Source organism: Pteronotus mesoamericanus, unplaced genomic scaffold (genome assembly GCF_021234165.1).
Source record: "Pteronotus mesoamericanus isolate MK-2021 breed Mesoamerican mustached bat unplaced genomic scaffold, CSHL_Meso_final scaffold_54, whole genome shotgun sequence".
NCBI lineage: Eukaryota > Metazoa > Chordata > Mammalia > Chiroptera > Mormoopidae > Pteronotus > Pteronotus mesoamericanus.
Genome location: NW_026555321.1, coordinates 41230555 through 41257023, shown reverse-complemented (window position 1 = coordinate 41257023; position 26469 = coordinate 41230555). Strand labels below are relative to the sequence as shown.

At 35.1% G+C, this 26469-nt stretch overlaps 1 protein-coding gene across 1 annotated transcript in view; it reads left to right on the top strand.

The window, feature by feature from the left end:
* The window catches only part of DNAH12 (dynein axonemal heavy chain 12), a 230243-nt gene that overhangs the window by 126773 nt on the left and 77001 nt on the right, over positions 1-26469 (top strand). The window contains exons 35-43 of the mRNA XM_054561819.1: positions 2003-2191; positions 7200-7351; positions 9579-9717; positions 10947-11113; positions 12881-13136; positions 15043-15342; positions 16540-16718; positions 17856-18048; positions 24169-24330. Coding sequence (XP_054417794.1) covers positions 2003-2191; positions 7200-7351; positions 9579-9717; positions 10947-11113; positions 12881-13136; positions 15043-15342; positions 16540-16718; positions 17856-18048; positions 24169-24330 — 1737 coding nt within the window. The remainder of the gene's footprint in view (positions 1-2002; positions 2192-7199; positions 7352-9578; positions 9718-10946; positions 11114-12880; positions 13137-15042; positions 15343-16539; positions 16719-17855; positions 18049-24168; positions 24331-26469) is intronic.

The window sequence follows — 26469 nt, the reverse complement described above, 5'->3', positions numbered from 1 at the left end:
CTGAGAAAGACATTTTGCAATCTAGAGCTGGCTTTTTTTGGTGTGAACTGAAAGCATAGCTAAAGACATTAAAGTTGCCCTGACCTGGTATTTTGATTTATAAAAACACTTTTTTAAAAAAGTAAAATATGTCATAATGAACCAAATATACCCTGTTATTGGTAAAATATAATAATTTGCTTCACAATAAGGTAACTTAATATAATTCAGTATGGACTTTAGGTGAATTGATTTTGTCTTAATGTTAAGCCAGACTGTAGACTGCAAGAAGCTGGCTACAAAAGATGAGGAGCAGGCATCCAATCAGGTGGGTAGAGTATTGATGGCAGAATCCATAGAGCATTTGGGTAGAGAGGAGTCTGTGGTCCAAGTTAGCTAATGGCTGAAGGTCAGAGAAGCCCAGAGCACATGACTGTGAGGGAGCCAAAAGAAAGAGGTGTTTTGTTCTCTTCTCTGGTATATGCTACTTTCCCATCTATCCCCTCATTCTTAAAGTCTTTATACACTCTACTCAGTCTGCCTTCTCTTCTCTTCTCTTCTATTCTTCTCTTCTATTCTGTGGCAGTAGCAGTGTCCTAGTTTCCTCCTATTGTTTCCTCTTCATCTTGTTCCCACAGAAAATTTACTTCAGGCGTCTCACATTCCACAGTTCGCTGATACCCATAATTCCTTATTTCCCCTCCCCCTTTGTCTTATTTTCTACCACTTCAGACAAAACTGAGTAGACATATTTGAAGTATATTTATATCTCCTTTCTCCCTAAGTTTGGAACCACCTTTCTCACAACTAGCTTTTAATATTCTTCCTTATGTATCAGTGTTACCCTTCTTTAAAATAAAAGTACCCTAGGAATAGTTCACCTATGTCACCTTCATGTTATATATTTCCTGAAATTTTTCATTCTGTTGGTAAACCTAAACTCACAAAATTATTTAAGTAGTTCAGAATCATTTTGAGAATAATATAGATTGAAATCTGTTTGGAATTTTTCTCTTAAAATATATTTGAATCTAAAAACCAATTTAAGCAAACAAGTAGAACAGAAACAGAATCATAGATATGGAGGTCATTTGGAGGGTTATCAGCTGGGAGTGGGAAAAGGGAGAAGAGGGAAAAGGTGCAGGGATTAGGAAGTACAAATTAGTAGGTACAAAATAGACAGGGGAATGTTAAGAACAGTATAGGAAATGGAGTAGCCAACCAACTTATATGCATGACACATGGACATGAACTAAGGTGAGGGATTGCTGGAGTGAATGGGGGTACTGGGTGGAGGGGGACAAAGCAGGGCAAATTGGGGCAACTGTAACAGCATGATCAATAAAATGTATTTAAAAAATAAATTCAAAATAAGTAAATAAATAATATATATATATTTGATAGATTTTTAAACCAGGTAAGGCATGTGCCTAAGGTAAAATTCAAAAAGCAAAAGTAGGTTTTCCATCCATACCAGTTCCCCAGCCACTCTCAGGGTTATTACCAGTGCCTAGGTGGCCTACTAGAGGTATTTAATGAATATTCTTATATGTATACATTTTTGTACATGTTAGCACAACATACATACTTGTTTGCATCTTTTCTCACAATATATCTTACCTTCTTTTTTATCAGCTGCATGTATTTCAGTGTATGTAGCATAGTCCAATTAAGCAGATCCCTATTGAAGAACATTTGGGTTCCTTCTAAACTTTAGCTATCACAAACAATGCTGCAGTGAATTTTCTTGTACATATATCATTTTAACAGGTGGGAATATATTTCAGGATAAGGTACTAAAAGAGAAATTTCTAGATTACTTGGCATGGGCATTTTTAATTTAGACAGATATTGCCAGAGAAAGACTCTTCATGTGATTTAGCTGTGCTCCAGTCAATTTTATTTATAGATATGATCTTTTCCAAGTAGGGTAACCAGGCCTTAATATGTTAAATTGTAATTAATTTGTTAAAAATTTCTTTTAAATAGTTTAAATTAATCATTATTTTCTTTTTACCAACAGGCTTGCTTTATATTTTCTTTGATTTGGTCCATTGGAGGAAGTTGTGATACAGATGGTCGTGTTGTTTTTGATTCTTTCTTACGATTAATCATACTGGGAAAAGATGAAAGCAACCCAGTGCCTCATTCTGTGGGTAAATGGGAATGCCACTTTGATGAAAAAGGCTTAGTCTATGATTACATGTATGAGGTATGACATAAAATGATTATAATGATAAACTATAAACCACAAAGTCTTGAATCAGCAGGCAAAAGTTCCGAGTTCCCATGCTAGAGTTATTTTGTATCCTGTGGTTAGAATTTTAGTTCCTTCTCTGTAGTTTCTTTTCCTATAATATGTGGAAAGATAGAAAAACTTGCTTTAAGAATAGTTTACAATTTCAGATTTAAATTAAATCTATTTTCTGCACTTTAAAATAGGATTTACAAAAAGACTATTTTAAACAGTAATTTTTGAATAATTATTTTATTATTTTTTAAAGATTTTTTTATTTCTTTAAAATCACATTTATTCTATTACAGTTGTCTCAATTTTTCCCCTTTGCTCTCCTCACCAATCCCCCCACCCCTACTCCCACAATCAATTCCTACACTGTTGTCCATGTCCGTGCATCATTCATACATGTTCTTTGTCTAGTCCCTTCTCCTTCTTTCCATTGTTGTCCTTCTTCCCCATCCCCTCTGGTCACTTTCAGTCTGCTCCATGTTTCCCTGCCTATGGTTTATTTTGTTTGTTAGTTTATTTTGTTGAATAGATTCCACTTATACATGACATCATATGGTATTTTTCTTTCACCACCTGGCTTATTTCACTTAGCATAATATTCTCAAGTTCCATCCATGTTGTTGCAAAAGGTAGGAGTTCCTTCTTTCTTTCTCTTTTTTTAAATTCTGATTGATTTTATTTGTTTTTTTCTCAAAATTTGCTGTAAAATATTAAAAAATGTAAACCAATTATAAAGTCGCAGCAATTAAAACAACATGACACCAGCACAGAAATAATCAAGTAGAGCAATGAAATAAAATGAGCATTCTAGAAACATATATATCTGTCTAACAATGTAATATATGGTTAAATTGGTATTTCAAATCAATGGATAAAATAAGGCGTATTCAACAAATAAGGTGCATGAATCACTATTACTTGAAATAAAACAAATATAGAGCCGTTTTCCACACATTATACAAAAATATTCAGGTCAGTTAAAAATCAATATGTAAAATCGAAGGAGTTTTAGGAGAAAATACAAAATAATATTTTTCTTATCCTGAAGTAAAATATTCAAACCCAGGAGCTATAAAGTAAGAAATTGACAATATGACTACATTAAACATTTAAGACTATATAGTAATATACATATATAAAGAGTTAAAAGGCAAGTAATAGAATGAGAAAGTATTTACTGAAGCCAGGGTAAGTGGCTGCAAATAAAAATTTATGCGTTGGCCCTTTAAAAGGCTCTTTGCATCTCCCGCTGCCTATCTCTGGCAGAGAGCAACCCTGCTGCTTTCCGTAGTTGGCTGTTATCTGTGTACTTCTTGAGCTCTGGTGCTGGAGGCTGGAGATCCCCACCTATACCCAGCTCTTCTCAGGGGGATCCAACTAGCTGTTTCAATATCCCTCTGCACTACTTCCTGTGGGTGCCTACTCCACCTTCTTTAGCATCTACTTCACTCTGTATCAGTTAGGTTTTTCTGAAGCCGATTCCTCTGTCTGTCCAAGGTTTTAAGGCTCCTCTCTTACTATTGTTCAGTTGTTTTCCAGGTGATTTATCCACAATTTATTTGTAATTCCAGGTTAGTCCTGGGAAGAGGTAGTTTGACTTCCATCACTCCTCCACCATCTTTAAGTCCTCTATCCTCATTTTAAAAATTCTTTTTCTTTTTTGCTGTTGCAATTGGCTGTTTTTCATTAACTGGTCTTCCAGATCACTGATTCTTCTAATCTACTGTTGATTTCTTCTACTGTATTCTTAATTTTGGTTAATGTATTCTTCATTCTAACTGCTTTTTTTTTTTTTTTTGCTTTTTATCTCCATTTTTGTGCTTCCCATCTCTTTGTTGGAGTTCACACTGAGTTCATCTACTCTACCCTTAAGTTCATTGAACAATTCTTACTTTTTTCATTGAGCATTCTTATAAAGTGTCTTGAATTCTGTATTTGGTAGATTGCTTTTCTCCATTTTGTTTGGACCTTTTTCTCAAGTTTCATCCTGTCACTTTATATGGGACATGTCTTTCCCTCCTCATTTTAGTGGACTCCCTGTGTTTGTTTTCAAGTACAGTGGAACCTTGGTTCTTGAGCATAATTCATTCTTGAAGGCAGTTCAAGAAGCAATTTGTTAAAAAAATGAATATACTCATCTTCTGCATTCCCTCTATTGTTTGTTACTTGAGAGATAAGATTGTTCATACAGGTATCAGCATGAAAGGTTTGTCAGGTCGAGAACCGAAGTTTTGTTTGACAACCAAAACATTTTTTCCATGAGTAACTTGGTCGAGAACCAAATTACTTGAGATGGGAAGCATTTGAGAAAGCAAGGTTTGACTGTATTAGGTAGATATGCTAATTCTCCTGGTCTTGGCAGAGTGGTCCTATGCTGTGGGTATACTATGGGGCCCAGTGATGAAGTCTTCTTAGTAACCTGAGCTGGGTACTCCAGGGATATGCCTTGTGTGGGCTGAGTGTGCCCTTTTGCTGTAGTTGAGCCTTGATTGCTGTTAAAACATGGGGGGGAGGGCTTGACCCTCAGGCTGATGGGCTGCAAGAAATGACAGTGATGAACTGTGGTGCAGGGGCTGATTCCAAAGAGCAGGATTCACTTTAGCAGGACTTTGGTCCCTCCCCAGTCTACTCTTTGGGTATGTTGTTTGTGGAGCTAATGGGGTAGTGTTCTGGTGTTGGTCTGAAGCCAGCCAATGAGTGTGTTGGTTTCAAGCCCTCTTGGAAGAGGCTCTACTTCAGGCCAAAGTGTGCTGTTGCCTCTGTCCAGTCTAGGACTGCTTGGTAGGAGCTACACAGTGATCTGCAGATGGTTGTCACCTGTTCTGGCCTTAGAGGCATCTGGGAGATGGTTAGCTGCAAACTGAGAGCCACTGCCATTAATGCCAGCCATGGGAACACTCAGCAAGTGGTAAGGGGCAAGTCAAGACTAGCCACTTCTTGTTTGCAGTTTGTGGACCTTTGAGAGATTTTAGGAAAGTCCACAGCACCTCGACACTGGCCGCTTATAAGAAACAGATGTTGAAAGAGTTCTGGGCCTGTGAGTGAGTTGGGTGGAGCACATTTCCAGGGAATCCCCAGTGTGAGGCAAATAGTCAATTTGATGGAGACTCAGATTTGGAGCCCTCCTTTGCCTGCAGGCTGGGTGCGGGGAGGGCTCAACAAAGAAACAATGGCACCTGCCAGGACTTCTGTCCAGGAGCTGCCCTTCCATCCCTGACTTTGAAACCAGACAATTCAGTTCCTCCCGGTGTGTCCCTGGCACTTTTTGAGCTGCTGTGAAGTGTTTGTGAGTGAGTGAGTCTGTGTTCAGGCCCTGTAAGAGGACACCTGCGTCTCGAACAGCCCTGTCTCACCTGGACAGAATCCCCACTGATTTTCATTGTCAAATGTTGTGCGGACTCCTTTTCCTGGCATTGGTAGTCCAAATGGGGAGTCTGGTGCGGAGTGGGTCCCCTTTATCCTAAGGGGGGACTTCTCTAGTCAAGATATCCCTCCTGATTCTTAATCACCACATGTCGATGTAGGAGCAGTGTGAATTGCATCTTTGTGTGGCTGCTTCTTTATATCCTTAGTTATAGGAATACTGTTCAGCTTGTCTTCAGGTGGTTCTCAAGGGTGGTTGTTCTATACTTTTGTCTTAATTTTGATGTGGTAAAATTTGTTTTAATTTGATGTGGGAGGAGGTAAGCACAACTCCAGTTTTTCTTAACCTTGTAAAATTTTTACATCTATAATATGTGCATATATAACTTTGAACAAATAAAAGCCAAAACCTAAAATATTAAGGATATGAAACATTTAATCAACTTTGCAAATTTACTACTCTTCAGACACAATTTGCTAGAAAAGAGTGAAAGATTCTTAGCTGCCAGCCATAGTACTGAAGTAGGGTTCAGAAGACCCCTTACTTTGCCAGGTTTTAATTACTTTGTTGCTTAATGGTAGGAGGCCTTGGAATCTTCAGGCAATGGTTGGACAACCTGGAGAGGAAGATAATGGTGGAGGAGGAGTGGGGGGAGCATGGATCAGGGAGGTCCTCAGGGTGACAGGACAGCAAATGTTTAACCCCTGGTTCAGAAGAATTTCTGTAACAGATCAGCCATTTTGATATGTCCTTGTTGAATATCAGCTTGGATCAAAATGCCAAAAAGAATAATTTTAGAGAAATAAACATAGTGAGTTCACATGATATTTTGTTTCTAGTTAGATTATTGTCCCTTTAATATATGAGAATGTAAAATGAAACATCAGTAAATTGTAACTTGAGCTACATGATAGCACCTGTCAAATAAATACTTGATGTATGTGAAAGGACATCTTGAAGGTGATTTGGAAAGATTGGAGTGTTAAGAGGATATAGATACAAAAAGATCTGAAATTTTAGATATTTCAGATATTTCAGAAATTTTAGAGTTAGCGGATCTGGATGTGAATCTCAGTCTCACCACTTACCGGCTAAGTGACCTTGAACAAGTCACTTATCATCTCTGAGCATTATTCCCTCCTCTGAAATGGGCAAAGTAAAAATAATGCCCATGTGACAGATGAGGCGAATCAGGCTCAGAGGAAATGTTCGGTATTTGCAGGGTGACTAGGGTTGGTGTGTACAAAAGGCCCAGCACCCACAAATGACAATGGCTGTGTCATAAATTCATAAATGAATTTATGATTTAGGATTAGGATTTATGATAACTAAATTTCATTACATTGTTCAGATTACCATTGAAAAGGAAAATTAATCTAAAGAAAAATATATTTCTTAAATTGGGGAGTGTATTCATGGATGTTTATTAAGGTGCTTCATGACTTGAAAATGTTATATACTCTATTTTGAATGAAACTATTACTTCATAATACAAAAAGCAGAAAGACTATAAAGTTTTTAAAAGCAAATATGATAACTGTGTTAAAAAGAGCCTTTCAGATAGCAAGTGCATGGTTATAATATTTTAAAACTTATGTTCTCTTGTAGTTGAAAAACCGAGGTCGCTGGCTCCATTGGAATGAATTAATTAAAAGTACTAATTTTGGAGATAAAAGTGTCAAGATTCAAGATATCATAGTCCCTACAATGGACACAATTAGATATACATTTCTAATGAATTTGAGTATTACTTATGCAAAGTAAGAAATTCTTATAACATATACTTTAAACATAACAGTGTCATTCTAATGGGGTCATAAGATATTTTGAAGTAAACTTTGAGGTCATTCATTCATTTTCAGGTAATTGAGACCCTGGGGTACTAATTGACATGCCCGTAGTGACAGCTCTTTAGTGGCAAACCTAGAATCCAGGTTTCCTATTGCCTACTGCAAAGCCTTTGTCATCATACTTTGTTGCCTCATAAACCACTTGATATTTCTTTTATTTGTAACAGACTGAAAATCAGTGTTATTATTAAATAGTCATGCATTCTACTCAAAGCTTCACTGCACTCCTGAGGTGAGACTAACCATGATCCACATCCTCCCATTATATTTAGAAGTTTTCAAATATGTCTTATTCTAGTTCTTTGTAACTTAAGATAAACATGGAAAACTCAGACTTAAATCAGAAGAGCACATCAAAAAAGAGCACATGAAACTGATCAAAAGCCTACCACATACCATAGGCATACCCATACCAACTTCCTTAATAATATTTTTTGTAGTCATTTTTCTTTTAAAACATGAGGCATAATTTATCATTAATACTATTTGAACTAGGGAAGCTAACATAATATGCATGAAAGTAATGATTTGTTATTTATAAAGAACTTGTTTCTGAATGAATTTTGTGGCAGCTTTATCTTTTTTAAAAAACAAAAAAACCCCAGAAAAAATAACTATGAAGGAACATTATTTTATCCCTATTTTATAGTTGCATTTTTGTATTTAGTGGCTAATACTTAAAACATTTTTAGACAAGGAAGGCACTTGCCAATTCCAAGGAATTCTAGTATGGGAGTTCTTTTGTGCTATGAGCCATGTCAGAATAATGCTTTTAAGTGAGTAATATAAACATAGGATTACAGAAGACACCACATATTGAAGTAAATTTATTAAAATGTTGAACAAATTTGGGCTATAGTAGTAATACATTTGCTTCTTTATTAACACATTAAATAGTAAGATCTAGCAGTGAGTCACAACTTTGAAAAAGTCATGGCATAAGTAATGTTTTGATTTATCACTAACAATTATAATATTTAGTCTAATATCTATGATTTCTACTGGTGACAAAGACACAGGTACTATTAATACAATTGCTCCATTTTACTTAAGGATAGTGAAAATAAAGACATAAACTTTTTGTCATCCCAGTTCACAGATTATCTGAATACTGTCTAAGAATTTCTCCAGTTGGTCCATGGACCCCAACTTAAGAACAGTATTTTATTTATTAAAATTGTTTTAATAAATAGTTTTTCATAAGGCAAGTAGTACTCAGATTGGGACACATTGATGAATTCTCAGAGGTTACTGTAGTTCTAAAAGAACTTTAATTTTATGTTTTACTTGAATGACAATTTTAAAAATTAATATTATCATAATTTGGGTTATTTAGATCACTCCTTCTGAGAGCTGTTGCTTAGTTTTAGTGCCAGCTCTTGCATTTGTCTTTATATATTGTGTAGTGTCAAGTTATCATGCAAAGTGCTAATTTTTAATTCAGTGTTTCTCAAACTTGGATTTCTTAAGAGTTCTGTGAACATAAACTCATAATATTGTGTTCCCTTTCAAATTAGTTATGATCACTTAAGAATGAGAAGCCCTTCTTGAGGTCCCATTGAATGGAGAATTCCTTCAAGTTTGCTTTTAGACAAGTATTTTCAGTAACTCTGACTTGATTCTAAAATGCTTAGTAGGTACACATAACTTTTAGCTTTAGAATTTGCTGTCATTAAGTTCCTCACACAAACTTTATGCTATTGGGATAACTCTGAAACAGCCTAAACGTATCTTCTGGTCACCATGTCATTAGTCTATTCCACACAACACTCTGTTGCCTGTACTGCTAACTAAAAGATACAAATACATTATTTTTCTAAGTAGACAAACTTTGGCTTTCTTTTCTGAAAATTTAAGCATGTTATTACTTGTTTTATGAGTGTGTTTGCATTTAGTAATGTTACATCTTTTCAAATAATAGTTTGTTACTATTGAAGTCTAAGTAACAGTAAGCATAAACGTGTGCCAATTGTTACTTTACCAGTCTTTCATGATATAACAATGATAGATTAAAATGTGAGTTTTCAGATGAAGATGATTTGATTATTGAAAACAATCATTTACTCCAGCTTCCCTTAGTAGAAATGTATTCTGACTTTTTCCCCTTTTGAATGATATGTTCATTGTTTTCCTAAAGGCCACTGCTTTTTGTGGGTCCAACGGGTACAGGAAAATCAGTGTATGTGAAGGATAAGCTAATGAATCACTTGGAAAAGGACAAGTACTTTCCTTTCTATGTTAATTTCTCTGCACGGACCAGTGCCAACCAGGTTCAGGTTAGTTTAAAGCCAGAAACATGGGTCTATAATTATAAATTTTTTTGCCTTATTTGATTAGTGTTTAAAACCATATATTAAAAGAGCAGCTGTGTAAATTTTCTATGAAATTAAGTAAAACATCAAAACTCTAATTTTTTGCATTACAAGTAAGTTTTAAAAGTCAGGTTTTGAGGCCGAATGTTTGAGAGAACATATTTGCATTAATACTGGATTACTGAGGTTTGTCACATTTTCTTTAAGCCCAAGAAGAAGCAACAAATGTGTTTATAATAATATATTTTAAGCTTACTGTTGTTCAGTTACCATTGTCCCACCTTTTTCCCCATTGCCCAACCGCACCACATCCCCCCGCACTCCCACAGTCAGCCCCCCCATTTGTCCGTGCCCATGAGTCCTCTATTCCTGGTCCTTTGCTTGCTCCTTCCCTTCGTTCCCCCATTATCCTCCTCCCCCGCCCCTCTGGTCACTGTCAGTTTGTTCTTTATTTCCAAGTCCCCGGTTCTATTCCGCTCATTTGTTTGCTTTGTTGAGAAGCAACACTTGATTTCTTAAATGGAGAAGGGAGTTTTTAATAGAAGGGTCAGGGCAGAGAGAGTGAGAGAGAACTTGCTAGACTCTCCTAGGTTATCCTTAGGGACATTTGCTGCTTATAGAAGCTCTGTCTGTGTATGATCTTTCAAACCATGGACTATTGTATACCTTCTGTGACAAGAATCATGTAGCTGTGCATCCCACCTTTTACCCTCAAAAGGGCCAAGGTGAACGTTTGCCTGAGGCTTTTCTAATTACCATTTTTATCATCCATTCCTAAATTTATGTGTGTCCGAACTCTCTTGACCTATGGGACTCATTTCCATTGTTTTAAAACCTATAAAATTCCCTTCATCTCCAAATTTTGCAAATTTAGGTTACTGCTTTTAGGTAGTAAAGTTAATAGCTATGTGTTTGGGTATCCAATAAAAAATATTTTGTGTGTGTATGTGCATGTGTGTACAATATAAATATATAAATATGTATGTATGTAACAATTCTTAGTACATAGAAAGGTTTCAATAAATGTTTTGAATGACATTGAATATGAACTTTGCTATCACTCTGAAAGTGCATAAATATAAATAAACACATGCACATAGTGCTGCTTGACATTATTTCTGTATATAATTAGACTTAAATTCCTTTTTTTCTTATGTTAGTATGGTTACTACATTTTCTTCTTTATATTTTAGAACATTATTATGGCTAGATTGGATAAAAGACGCAAAGGAGTTTTTGGACCGCCAATGGGAAAGAAGTGTATAATTTTTATAGATGACATGAATATGCCTGCATTGGAGAAATATGGAGCTCAACCTCCTATTGAGTTATTACGACAATTATTTGACTGTGGGAATTGGTAACTACTTAATTGAAGTCTTAAATTAGCAATGCTAGGGTCATTTTTTGTTCTCTCTATTTTAGTCTTTCACAGCAAAATAATACATATTTTCAGGTTATTTATAAAAGAAAATGGTTATTCTTATTTTCTTATACAGAAAACTTTGGAAGACTTTTTTTATGCCTCTTTAATACTATGTTTTCCTCTGAATGTTTGAGTTAGATAATAGGTTAATAATCCAGTATTGGAAATGTACGTATTCAGCAATGTAACAAATTCTTTCCTTTTCAGCTGTCATTTTCAATTGTTGAAAATAATTTAGAGATATCTTTCAAAGTACCACCCCTTCAGGACTGATAATTTATGGATAGTCTCCAACCTAAGTAATTATAATCAGCACCCTATGTTTCCACTGTTTTAAATTCCCTGTATCCTTTGTGGCTGTTTGGGACTACCGTATCTGTGAGGTGGCGTGGTGTTAACAGCAATTTCATAGCTGACTCTGCACTCCCTCCATCCCATTTTATGATGATATGGTTAGTTTCTAACACTGTATCTTTTAGTTAGGATTACTAATTCTTCATTTTCTTCTCTTAAATATACTTTTTTAATCCCCAATATACCATTATTCTTATCTCAAGGCAAGGGTAGACTAATTTTGAAGCTAAGTCCTATTTTGGAAATACATTTTTGTTACTACTGCAGGCCCTGGGAATACTTCCTTTGAAATGTAATCACTGTTAATACTGTATTCCCAATCACTTCAGGGTTTTTTCTTTATAAATACAATTTTATTTTTGTAAAAATACACTCATATTACACATTTTTGCAATGTATTTTCACGTAAATATTTATCTTGAACACATATCCATGTTATTTGTCTCATGTTATATTGGCTTTTAATACTATTTAGTTGTATGGATCTTGCCATAATATACTTAGCCAGTACCCTATTGACAGCAATTATGGTTGCTGCCAAAAACCAAATCACATTTTCATACTTTCTAGTGTGCTCTTAGACTAAGGACTGGCTATACAGATTTCTCCTACCACCCTCCCCATTTTTTAAAGAACTTCAGTATTAAAGGACTTAATGACCTATTGAAAATAAGAACCTTTTCAATTGAGTCATTCCAACTAAATTGAGCCATTTAGATACCCCTTTCTAATTAAAAAGTCTTTGGAGATTTGTTATTCCTCTAATGGGTCCCTTTTTATATAACAGAAGTATTATATATAGCTACTGTTTAGATGTCCTTATGTGTTTTAAGGATAACATTTGAAACAAGAAAAAGAAGTCAGGACTTTGCCGTAAATAGGATGACTATATAATTTATTGTACAAGCTGGGACATTTCTGAGAGTAAAAGGAATGTTAATAATTACTCCAGGAGAAGCACAAACCAGAATCTTAGGCAAAATGGGACATATGATCACCGTGCCTGTAAGCAGCTACACACAGATTGGTCTCTCATCCATGCTCTGGATTTAGAGTAAGAAGAGGACAAGCAAAGAGTCAAATTGGAAAGAAGAGTAGGAGGAAAGAAATGGAAGAACAAGGAAGGGACAATCTTGATTCCTAGAATTCTGGGCAACAAAATCAGTGTCACTGAAAGGAGAAACATTACTGCTTTAAAAAAAAAAAGTTCTCCTCTACTCCAAACATTATCTGAAATTCTTCCTTTTAGAGAAGCTAAAACCAGATTAAGTTTCTAGAGAGATCTACATTTCATGCCATCTTATTGGCTTTATAACTGATCATTTTGAATTTTTATGTATTTTCAAGGTATGACCTTAAGGACACAAGTAAAATCACATTGGTAGACATAGAGCTGATTGCTGCCATGGGCCTTCCAGGTGGTGGAAGAAATCCAGTCACTCCCCGTTTTATTCGACATTTCAATATCTGCACTATTAATGCTTTTAGTGACGAAACAATGGTCCGAATTTTCTCATCAATTGTAGCATTCTACCTTAGGACTCATGAATTTCCTCCAGAGTACTTTTTGATTGGAAACCAAATTGTCAGTGGAACTATGGAGGTGAGCAAATAATGCAATAGAAAATGTTTTTGGTATATATACCTCTTTGGGTCCTTACTGGTTTTTTTTTTTAAACTTGTAATCCCTTAGACATCTACTTTGGTCTTTAGTGTCAGAGAAGCTGTTAAGAAGGCTTTGAAGTTAGGAAAACTATAGGCTTTGAGCCTTGACTGCTATTTCCTAGCTATATGGAGTTAAGCAAGTAACTTGGCCTTCCAGAAACTCGTTTTTTTGAGAATATAAAATATTTCATTAATAATTTTCATATTGTTATATATAATGAAATGACAATATTCTGGCCCTATTGGGTTTAACAAAGTATATTATTAAAACTAATTCCACTTGTTTTTATTTTTCTTTTAAAAAAATTGTTGATACTATTATATTTGCTCCTACTCCCTGCTGCCGGAAACTCATTTTTTTAATTATTAAAATGGGAGCTAGTACCTATTTCACAAGGTTGTTATAAGGAAACCATCCAGAACCAGTACGTCCACATTGTAGATATTTCCCAAATTGTCAGGTTTCTACTCTGGTATTCATACATTTTCTCTTCTCTTTCTTCCCTCCCTTTCTTCATGTTTGTCTTAAAAAGTAAAATAAACTTAAGCAGCTTATAAATTTATTATTTTTAGCCATATCACACAATTTAGGATTAGCAGTGAAAAAATTACAAGGAAACACAAGGGTGAGAACAGAAAACAAGACTGCCCATATGACCAAAGAGAGGCTCTTAATTTAATCAGCTTGTTATCTGCCTCTGCTCAGAGGTCGGTGCCAGTCTTATTGCTAATGGTAAAAGAAAAAAAAATGTATTCAAGGTAAGTCAGTGATAATCTCCTTGAAGTGAGCTTTCTGGATCTTTGATAAAGTAAACTCCACTTTGGGATCATTGCAACCAGAAGCAAAAAGGACCCCCTACAATCATTCCTTCAGTTTCCAAGAACATTGTATCTTTTCAAAGTTACCTTATTCTGGTGGAAAATTTGTGTTGTTAAAATATAAAAACTATGAGCAAAGAGATAGTACATTGTAATTACTATACATATTCTCATACAGAAAATGCTTCTATTTATAAAATATGATATTTATATTTCAGGCATCTCCTGAAAAGAGAGAGCAGTTGGTCAGGCAGAATGGATACAGAAAGGATCCTTTTTCCACCCTTTGTCTTTAGTGCATTATAGACCTACCAAGTGTGGAAGTTAAGGAAGGGCGTTGAATCATAGAACACACAAATAAATAAATAAATAAATAAATAAATAAATAAATTCATTTGTCTTTTTCAGGCAACATTATAAATGAATTCAATTTATCTTCCTTAAAGAAAATATTAAACTTTATTTGGTGAATTTAGCATATAGTAAAAAGATACTTTATTTCCATATTATAGCCAGTTAAGATAGAAGGAAGAAGGGGGAGAAAGAAAAAAAGAAAAGGGAAGGGAGAGGATAGGTTGGTTTGTTTTGAAGTCAATAGTATTCAAAAGGAAATTATTTTATGTTCTCCTTCATTTGGAATGCTTCAGAATGAGTTTTCTGATTTCACTTTCTGCTAAAGTTTTTGTTAACTACTTAATTCTAGGTCATTCACCTTTAAATGGGGCAGTCATAGTAACTGGGAAATAAAAGCATTGTTGTCTCTTGGGGTTGGATGGAATCAGATAATATTAAGTTCCCTGAAATTCATAATGTCTGGTTGAGTGCTATAAACAAAACAAAACAAAACAAAACAAAACAAAACAAAACGCCATATACCATGCTAGGCTTAAATACTATGCAATTTTCCAAGCCAATATAATCCAATAGAATAAATAAAATATTTTATATAACATACAATTTGTTATATGGATTTGCTAATTATAAGCATTTTATCTTTGCTTTATTGCTTTTTCTTTCATATTCAGATATATAAACAATCCATGGAAAATCTTTTGCCCACTCCCACAAAATCTCATTACACTTTCAACTTGAGGGATTTTGCACGTGTCATCCAGGGCTGCTTACTCATTGAAAGGGATGCCGTGGAGAGCAAGCACACCATGATCCGGTTGTTTGTGCATGAGGTTCTTCGAGTGTTTTATGATCGCCTCATTAATGATGAGGATCGATACTGGCTGTTCAATTTAACTAAAGTTGTTATAAAGGACCATTTTAAAGAATCATTTGATAGTGTCTTTTCACATTTGAGGAAAGAGAATTCACCAGTGAGTATATTTAGTGATTAAAAACATTAAGTTAAAACAGTATAGTAGCATGAATTATTACAATCAACTTATCTTTTTTTCTTTTGCCAACTATATTTTTATTTTCACAATTTGGTTTTGGTTTTTAAAATTTTATTTATTTTTTTATTGTTGTTCAACTACAGTTGTTCCCCACCCCCATTCTCCTCTGACCCACCCACTCCCACCTCCCACACTCAATCTCATGCCTTCCTCCATTGGTTTTGTCCATGGGTCCTTTATACATGTTCCTTGATGACACTTCCCCTTCTTCCTACTCCCCACCCCTCTGGTTACTGATTATCTCCCTCCCCTCTCCCCTCTGGTTACTGTCAGTTTGTTCTTTATTTCATTGTCTCTGGTTATATTTTGCTTGCTTGTTTGTTTTGTTGATTAGGTTCCACTTATAGATGAGATCATATGGTATTTGTCTTTCACCACCTGGTTTATTTCACTTAGCAATCAACTTATCTTTAAAAGCTACTACTTCTTTTTTTTTTATTAATTAATTTATTTTTTCAAATACATTTGTCTCTGCCTCCCCCCCACCACTTTCCCTTGCCCCCTCCCTCCCTCCCTCAACTCTTCCCCTTTGGTTTTGTCCATGAATCCTTGCTATATGTTCCTTGACTTTCCCCTTCCCTTCTTTTTCCCCCGCCCCCCTCCCTCCTTCCCTCTTGTCTCTGTTGGTAAAAACTACTACTTCTTAATGATCATATTCTTTTAACTTTCCTCATAGATAGGTATTTATTTTTAAAAGATTTGTCTTTAGAGGAATTATGTATGTAACATAGAAATTATTTAAAGAGTAAAACTATATGATAGAGATTAAATGATATAATGGATGTAAAGTGTTTCACATGGTGACCAAATCTTAGTAACTACTCAATAAATGAAAGTCACTCAAAATGACTTCTCTAGCCTCTGGAGAGTGGGGAAAACCTTTTTTTTAATAGAAAAAAAACTCTTTGTTTATTTCCTAGGCATATATAATTTCCTAGGCATGATATAATTTCAGGTACTAATTTTATAACTGTATTATGTACTACCGTAATATTTAAAAGCATTGTCTAATTGATAATTATCCTATAACGTGAACAAAACAAAATTTTATATATTTTCTTAAACATTTTAGAAAAATTTTTTTTGTTTTATAATTTGTTGATTTTCATTCTATAGGTGACTGAAAAGGACTTAAGAAATCTTATGTTTGGTGACTATATGAATCCTGACCTTGAAGGAGATGATAGAGTTTATATTGAAATTCCAAATATTCATCATTTTAGTAACATCGTGGACCAGTGCTTAGATGAATATAACCAAACTCACAAAACAAGAATGAATCTCGTCATTTTTAGGTACCTATGTTTGATATTAATGGTTGAAATTGCCATTTGTAAAAATTTATTGTGAAATATATTAAATGCATAAAAAGGTATGAGAAATATTATGGTAAACAACCTTGTACCCATAACTGAGCTTAAGAAATAAATTATTAGCAATTTATTTGAAGTCCCTTGTGTAGCCAACCTTCACTCACTGCATCCCCATTGTACCCTGTAGGAGTAAAAGATAACTCATGCGTCTTTGGACTTTTCCTACATGTGTGTGTTCCCAAACATACAGGGGTGGTCAAAACTAGGTTTACAGTTGTTTCTATGGAAAATAATACAATAATTAATAAATAATAATAAAAAAGAAACTATGTTTTGCATACTCACAACTGTAAATCTACTTTTGCTTACCCCCATATATGCATTTTCTTATTTTACATGTTTAAAATTCACACGCAAAAAATGATTTTTTTACTATTACATTGCATTACACTTTATAAATGTTACACAATGTAGCCATTCTTCTGAGACATTTTTAGGTGTCTTCTAGTTTTTGCAATTATAAAACAAAGGTTTGAATGTTCGTGTCTCCTTGGGTGCCTGTGTAAGAATTCCTTCAGGCTATATTCCTAGAAGTGAAATTATTGTGTCATGATACATAGCATCTTCTACTTCACTAAGCTTTGCCAAAGTTCCTTAAAAAATAATTATTGTCTTTAAGAGCTTATGTTGTTTCTTGCCCTTGCCAATATTTAGGATTTCCAGACTTATAGTAAGTTTGGCCAGTCTAAGGAAAGTGGCTCCAACTTTAATTTCCCTACTTACTAATGAGGCTGTCTTCCCTGAATTTTTTATTTTGAGAATAACTGATTTCCTATTTCTCACATGGAAATCCTTTCATTAAAAAAATTAACATAAGTGGTTACAATTTCATTGTATTTCTATAATTTGTATATTACATTCCCTGAATTTGTACTTTAGTTTCCTTTGCATCCAATGTTCTAATTGTAACTGCTTTTGAAAAATCACACACTTTTTATTATTACCTCTTTAAAATTAGTATGGGACAGCAAAGTCTATCCTTCTAGCAAAGTAAAACAGTAGTTACGGGTAAATGTACATTTGCACTTATATTTTCAAGTATAATATTGCTATTTGTAGGTATGTGCTGGAACATTTATCACGAATATGTCGAATTCTAAAGCAGTCTGGTGGAAATGCTTTGCTCGTTGGACTTGGAGGAAGCGGTCGTCAGTCTTTGACTCGTCTGGCTACATCTATGGCAAAAATGCAGATTTTCCAACCAGAAATTTCTAAGAGCTATGGTATGAATGAGTGGAGAGAAGACCTGAAGGTAAAATTACGAAATCTAGTGTCTAAAATAATATCAGTGCACTCCTTTACCTGTGAAGAGAGAGCCAACCTGTCTAGCTATATGCTGAATACATTGGTGATGATATTATCCACAGAGTAGTTACTGCGTGTGTTGAGCACTGTTCTAAGTGCTTTATGTACATCGTCCATTCTGTAGGCACCACAATTCAATGCAGCATGTATGGTTGTCTTTGTATTTTACTGAGGAGGAAACTGAAGTTGAGCTTAGCTTCTTTGGAACTGTCTTGCTGTCCCAGTGACCAATAGAACAGTGGAGTGCATATGTAGAGCTTTCATCCTTATGTGTATACAACTACACATAAGGCTCAGAAGAGCAATTACTTAACGTGAAAAAAAGGAAGGGAGACATTGCTGGACTTTTTTTCATTTTCAGGGACCCTCACATACTAAATTTCTATATCCTAAAAGTTAACATAAAGAAAGATAACATTTGAGAATTTTTTAATAAAAGTGTTTACAACTATAAACTTTTCTCTTAGCACTGCTTTCACTGCATCTCCATAAATGTTGATATGATAGGGTTTTATGTTCATTTGTTTAAAAATATTCTAATTTCACTTGTGATTTCTTCTTTGACCTATCAGTTATTTAAGAGTTTGTTGTTAAATCGCCATGTATTTGTGGATTTTTTTTCAGTTTTCCTTTGTTATTTATTTCTAGTTTCATTTCATTGTGATCAGAAAAGATGCTTGATATGATTTAAATCTTCTTATATTTGTTGACTTTTATTGTGGCCTAAACTGTTATTATCCTAGAGAATGTTCTGTGTGCACTTAAGAAGAATGTGACCCCGATGAGTGTGGCTCAGTAGGTTGGGCTTTATCTTGCAAACTGAAAGGTCGCTGGTTCAATTCTTGGTCAGGACACATGCCTAGGTTGCTGGCAGGTCCCTGGTTGGGGGCATGCGAGAAGCCACCAGTCAATGTTTCTCTGTCACGTCAATGTTTCTCTCCCTCTCTTTCTACCTCCCTTCCCCTCTCTCTAAAAGTAAATAAAATATTTCTTAAAAAAGAAGAAGAATGTGTATTCTGCTATTTTGGGGTGAAGTTTTTGCACATATTTGTTAGCTCTAATTGGTTTATAGTGTTATTCAAATCCTCTGTTTCCTTATTGATCTTCTGTCTGGCTGTTCTATATTTTATGGAAAGTCAGAGTGTTGATGTCCCCTATGATTGTGTTGCCTTTCTTCCTTCAGTTCTGTCAATGTTTGTGTCATATGTTTAGAAGCTGTGCTGTTCAGTGAATATTTATAACTGTTATATCATCCTGATGAGTTGACCTTTTAATCATTACATAATGTATAATGTCCCTTGTGAGAGTTTTTAACTTAAAGCCTATTTTTGTCTGATATCACTACAACTGCTCTGTTGTTTTTTGTTACTATTTGCATTGATCATCTTTCCTATTCTTTTACTTTTAGCCTTTATGTGTCTGTGGGACTAAACTGAGTCCCTTACAGGCAGCAAATCATGGGATCCTGTACTTTTATCCTTTCAACCAATCTGTCTTTTGGGGAGATTAATCCATTTACACTTGTAATTGCTCATAGGGAAGGATATACAATTGGCATTTGTTACTTGTTTTCATTATGTTGTATAGTTTTTTTGTCCCTTATTTCCTCTCTTAATCCCTTCTTTTGTGTTTTGTTGATTATCTGTAGTGACATGATTTGATTCCCTTCTTTCTTTTATGTATAATCTATACTTTACACTTTATTATGGCTTTGTGTTGCTATACAGCATTCTTTCTTTTTAACTTGAAAGGCGTCCCTTTAGGGTATCTTGAAGAGCAGGTCTAGTGGTAATGTATTCCCTCAGCATGTGTGTGTGTGTGTGTGTGTGTGTGTATTTTCTTAATCTATTTTGAAAAGCAGTTCTCCATATCTGTCATTCTTTTCCTGCTCTAGTTATTCGCTTAGTTTTGTTTTTGTTTTTTATATTCAGCTGTTGATAGTTGTGAATATGTTGTCATTTTACTGTTCATAATTATAGTACAGAAAATGGAGAAGATAAAGAACTGATATACATGAACCATGAACATGAACTGAGGTGGGGATTGCTGAAGGGAAGTGGGATATGAATCAGAGGGGGACAAAGGAGAAAATTGAGGACAACTGCAATAGCATAATGAATAAATTATACTTAAAAAAGGACAGTTCTCCAGATACAGTATTCTTGGTTGACAGGTTTTTTTCTTTCCACACTTTTAATGTATCATCCTACTCCCTGCCTGCCTGCAAGGTATCTGCTGGGAAATATGCCTATAATTTTACGAAGCTCCCTCATACGTGAGAACCTGCTTTTCTCTTGTTCCTTTCAAGATTCTTGCTTTGTCTTTGAACGGTTGGATTATAATGTGTCTTAGTGTATGGATCAATTTGGGTTTACCGTAGTTGGAGTTTGTATGCTTCTTAGATTGGTGTATCCATTTATGTCCTCAGATATGAGAAGTTTTGGCTATTATATATTCAAATAAGTTCTCAGACACTTTCTTTTCCTTCTGGTACTTCCCTAATTCATCCATTGATCCACATGATCATATCCTATTAGTCCCTTAAACCAGGGGTCCCTAACTACCAGGCTGCATACTGGTACTGGCCTGTGACCTGTTAGGACCCAGGCCGCACAGCAGAAGGTGAGTGGCAGGTGAGCAAGCAAAGTGTAGGCACGGGTTTTAAGAGTGTGTAAGAGGAAGATCTCAACCCCCTGCAATTGATATACAGCCACCTGAGCTCCACTTCCAGTCTCCCCTGACAACCTCCACCCATACCCCTCACCCTCACCATGAAACCCCAGTGCCAAAAATGTTGGGAACCACTGCTTTAAACTGTTCACTCTACATTCATTTTCCTTCTTATTCCTCTAACTCAATGATTTCAAATGACCTGTCTTTAACTTCACTGACACTTCTACCTGATCAACTCTGATGTTGAATATGTCTGGAGAAATATTCACCCCACCATTCTTTTTGCATTGTTTCTATAAATGATGACTTGTAAATTCACATGTACTTATGGATAAACAACCTGCTTGCTTAAAGGATTCTAGTAGCTAATCTCAAAGGAAGAAGACACCAGGCTTCAGGCATTTTGGCTCCAAGAGATTTGCTCGCCTCTGACTGAAGAAAACCTGACCATTGCTTGGCCAGCTCTGAGATGGTTATTGCATCAGACTGTGCTGACTCAATGAAGGCCACCTCCATTTTGGTTTGCTCTGCCTTCCTCTTCCCCGCTCGTCCCACTCATAAATTCCCTGCCTACACTGAAATGTTGAAATGGTCTTTTTGATGAGAGTCCCTCATCTTCTCCAGCTGCTGGCTCTTGAATAAGCTGTCTTTTCTTGCACCAACACTTGCTTCTTAACTATTGGCTTTTCATGTGAGAGGCAGCAGAACCTGGGTTCAGTATGAAATTCAGTTCTTGTATTTTTCAGCTTCAGATTTTCTGTTTAGTTATTTTTATAGTTTAAATTTCTATTGATATTCCCATTTTGTTGATACATTGTTTTCCTGATTTCCTTTAGATGTATATTTTTATTCTCTTTTAGCTTATTGAGCATCATTAAAACAGTTATTTTAAATTTCTTGACAGAGGGTTCATAGACGTTTCTTTAGAGCTGGCTTTGGAGCTTTATTCTGGTCCTTTGATTGAACCACATTTCTCTGTTTCTTTGTATGCCTGGTGATCCTTTGTTGAGTTTTTGAGCAACTCATAAACAGCCACCTCTCCCAGTTTTTACATACTGGCTTTATGCAGGGGGAAAACACCAATCAGCATAACTAGAGGTTCTGTGACTTCTCAGAACTTTTCTAGGCATGCATGCATCTTTTGGGGGGTTGTGCATGTGCTTTTATTCTAGTATATATAGGTACTTTGGGCTTTTAATTTCCTTCTTCTTCTCATGAGTTTTCAGTTTTAGTTTCTATTACATTCTTCTGCCCTTAATCTCTTTCTCCCCCTGGCACCTTTTTGTGGAACTTCCAAGTCTGCTGCTCCATTGTGCTGGGATGCTTGCCTCTGTTTTCCACGGCCTCCAAACTCATTTCCAAACTAGATCCTGTTCCTATCAGTGTTCTGAGTCAGGGAAGACAGAAATCAGTGCCTCAGGCAACCCCTCAGACAAGCCAGAATACTAGATGCAAGTTCCACTTTATTCCTTCTCTTCTGAGGGAGGAACCAGGAATTGATACTAGTCTCCTGATTGTGTTACTCTATGCTGGGTGAAGGTGGGGCGGCTAGAGTAAGAAAAATGAAATAAATTCTCTTACCCTCCTTGAATTGCCCCTTCTCTTTTTTATGTACTCCTGCGCATATCACAGCCTCTTAATTAGTTTATATAGGTCCCCCAAAGGTTATTTTGTTCTGTGGATTGCTAATTTAGTGTTTCCATGGGAGAAAGGGGGCCTTGGAGCCTCTTAGTCTGTCATCTTGCTAATGTCACTATTGACTTTTGTAAAATTTGGGCAATACCACCTGTATCACAGGCTATTGTGATTAAATTATACTATGTATGTAAGGCTGTTTGTAATATCCCTGGCATATAATCAGTATTTTGGAAATTTTAACTCTTTTCCTATTTGGAAACACTTTCATACATTATATATTTATTTAGTTAGTTATTTTTGTATTTTATGTAATCTTTATTGTATTTTTTCCATTACCCTTTAGTCTCCCTACATGCCCCTATTTAAGTATGACTTTTAAATATAGTGATACTTATGGCAATAAGTTAAGTCTATTTATTATATTTTATTTTTCTATTTTTATATAATAATAATTATAAAAAATAACATTATAAAATAATAATAAAACTCACATGATTAGATACAATACTTCTTTAAAAGCTAGCTTGCCTCATTTTGATGATAGAATATCATTTCTAAAATCTCAACAGCCTGCATATTGGAAGATGGCTTTAGTGAAAAAAGGCATAGTTTTGTATAATATTGAAATTCAGCAGTTATTTAAATAATATAATTTATTTAAAATATATGATTTTTAAATAAAGATAAAAGTTTATTTTATCAGAAGTAGTGATACTATTTTCACTTAAAATATGTCCAGTGGAATGCTGGCAAATGTTTAACAACCAACTCTCCAGGAGGTTATAGGGAAACTTCTAATTTGTAACATTTGCAAATTTCTGTGGCATAAAAACTCCCACTGTGGAGGATTAAAGTTATCAACATTATGTCACTGAAAAGAGAGTTGTAAAAAGTTACATGTTTGAACACCTTACATGATTTTTCACTCTATAAATACAGTCAATTTAATTAACCTCCATAGCATAGATAATAGTAAACATAATAAAATAAGAGTGTGTTTGTTACCCTTTTAAAATATAATTTATTTAATTATAAGTTTATATAATTGAATTTTTAATGCTGGCTGAGTTTAACAATCTGTTCACAAGGTCCTGAAATTTTAATAATCACTTCTACCACCCCAAATAAGTTGTCTTCAGCATACCAATGAGCTCATATCTTTATATTAGTTGGGAACTTTTGGATGCAGTTGATGAGCAGAGCAAAACAAAACAAAATACTCACCTTAGCTTAAGCAAAAGACAGAGTTATTGTCTTACATGACTTCAGAGTCCAGAGGTAGACAGGCTTTTGACATGTCTGAATTTTCAGGCTCAGATTAAGTCCTCAGTAATTATTCTATCTCCTGTTCGCTTCCACTTGGCTTCTTTCTCCAGAAGACTCATTTATGTGACAACACAGTTGTCCCCTAGTGCTAGATTACTGATCTTAATATTCTCCACCTCGGAATGACAGGGATTCTTTCTGTTTTCAAGTTCCTCTTAGTCCCTGAAGTAAGACTGTCATTGGGCTCACTTAAATTATATACCCTCTTCTGAATCAACAACTGTGTCTAGGGTCTTGGGAAACTCTGACCAGTTGGATGGGCGTCTCCCACTAGGGGATGAGGAAAATGGAGGCCCTGGTTGACAGCCCCACCAGAAGTAGGGAGAGGTGGTACTCTAAAATTCAGAAGTTATCAAAAGGAGAAGGGGAGGGAAAGCAGAAACAACAAATGTATATCATATTCTGATTATAAGTACCTTGCTATTTTAAGGTTCTATTGAGGAATGTGGGCATGAGGGGCCAGAAGACAGTCTTTCTAATAACGGACACTCAGATTAAAGAGGAAGCTTTTCTAGAGGATATCGACAGTGTACTTAATACTGGAGAAGTACCTAACATTTTTGCAGCAGATGAAAAACAAGAAGTGATGGAGGTAAATGCTTTTTAAGGAGTGCCTCTCCCAGCACAGAATTGTTCTTGAAACTTTTTCTCTGCTCTTCAGGATAAGTATAGTTTGTGCAAAGGATTTTGATAATTAAAATTTTAAAGTTTATCAATACATCTTTTTTGGTGAATTTTAAATTGCTTCTATAGTTATGAGACAGAATTTTATTCTATAATTCCTTTTTTCATAATGATGGCAGTTTGTTTCATTAGTTTTGTTTAGCATGTTTTATGAGTGATTAGAGATTTTAAATCGTGTCTTAGAGTTACAGCAATACAAGAAAATAGAGCTTAAAAACACTACTTGATTAGCTTTTATGATTTACCACTGGTTAAAATTCTTCAAAACCCTTAATAAAACTACTTGTCTAAACAATTCTGACATATCCAAGTATAATGCTTTATGATTAAATTGGCAAAGAATGCAATTGTCAAGTACCCACTACTTCAAATGTTCTGTCCTTCGACTACCATTTCTAAGATCTTCTACAAGATCTTTGCTAGTAATTTCCCCTTCCTTATTACCACAACTACGTTTGCCCACAGAATGTATTATGCACACTTGAATGCTTCATCTCAGCTTCCAGTGATAACATCTGGAGTAAAATGGATTTACCCTAGTAGTTCAAGCACCCTGCTTTCCTCTTGTATGGAATGGAACCATGGCATACATTATAGCTCCTCCTACATGAGGTTGTTGTGAGGTCTGAGGATCAAATGAAATAAAGCACTTATGGAGTGTCAAACACTTAAAAAGCTCTCAACAAATGGTACATTACCAGTTCGTAGCCTGGGTGGGGAAGAAGAAAAGAAAAAAAATATCCCAAGTTTCTAATTTTATCTGAGAGGTTCCAAGGACATGGCCAAGGCTATTGTAGCATGGTGATTCTCCTAATTCATAGGAGTGCTCCCATTCCATACTCCCATTCAAGGAATAGTCACCTTTGGGGAGTAGCATTTTCTAAGCTTTTCTAAGCTTTCCTGCTCATTTTAGCTATTGTTTACCTTTTCTTCCTATCATTTTGCTACAACGCTTGCTTCACTACTGTTTAATGGTATGATCCAACAGTGGCCTAAAAAACTTCTTTTCTTCACGTCCCACCCAAGCCTAGGAACACCATATCAATTTATCCACAAGGAAATAGCCATGGTCAGCACTCAGGGGTACTGAAATACATCCCTGTTTCTGCTTGTTTTATACAGTTTTTTTAAAATATAAAAGGTAATATGAAAGAAATTATATTATTTTCTTTTCATACTATACATCATTCCATGCATACAACTTTGAAGACCATGTCTTAGACTTTGCTTATTTCATTTTACTTTACTTTAAACTTCATTTTTACTTTAAAATGAAATTTTTACTTTAAACTTCATTCCTGATAACTGACCTCTGTAACTTGACTTTGGCACTGCCTAGCAGGCACCTCTTATAGACTCATGACTGACTGACTTCACCAGAGTTCCAGCCTCAGACCTACATTTCTAAACAAATTTTCCACTATGCCATTTGCACTCCTTGCAGAATTAAGTTATTGCAATGCTTTTCTCAATGTAGCAGTGACTTCTTATTTACCACATTTAGTGCAGGTAGACCACCTGAATGTAACCTAATATACTGACACTGACCATAGTAATCATAATTTGAGAATTACCATCAGAATGCATATACTGTATTGATTTACAGTTTCCAATCGAAATAGTTATCACATTAACCAGAATACATCTATAGTAGAGAGTTCCTTTAGAAATAAATTCATTTGTAGTAACAATAGAAATTATATGATCATTGTAACCACTCTCTCTATCACAAAAAGATTTTTAAATCTATTTATAAGACACTTTATTGACTATGAAATCTTTTGTGCTCTGAGCAAGGAGAAATTTAGGATACAAAATGAAAGCTAACAGTTACTTACTGCTATGGCAGTAACTATTCTCTGTTCACATGTCATAATTCATTTGGCCCCTCAACAGTCCTTTAATGTACATACTCTTCCCCATTTTAAAAATGAGGAAACTAAGTTACAGAGAGGTGAAATAACTTTCCCCCAGATCACATAGGTAATAAACTGAAAGCTGGGATTTGAATTCAAGAAGTTTGGTTCCGGAGCCATTATGTCAAACC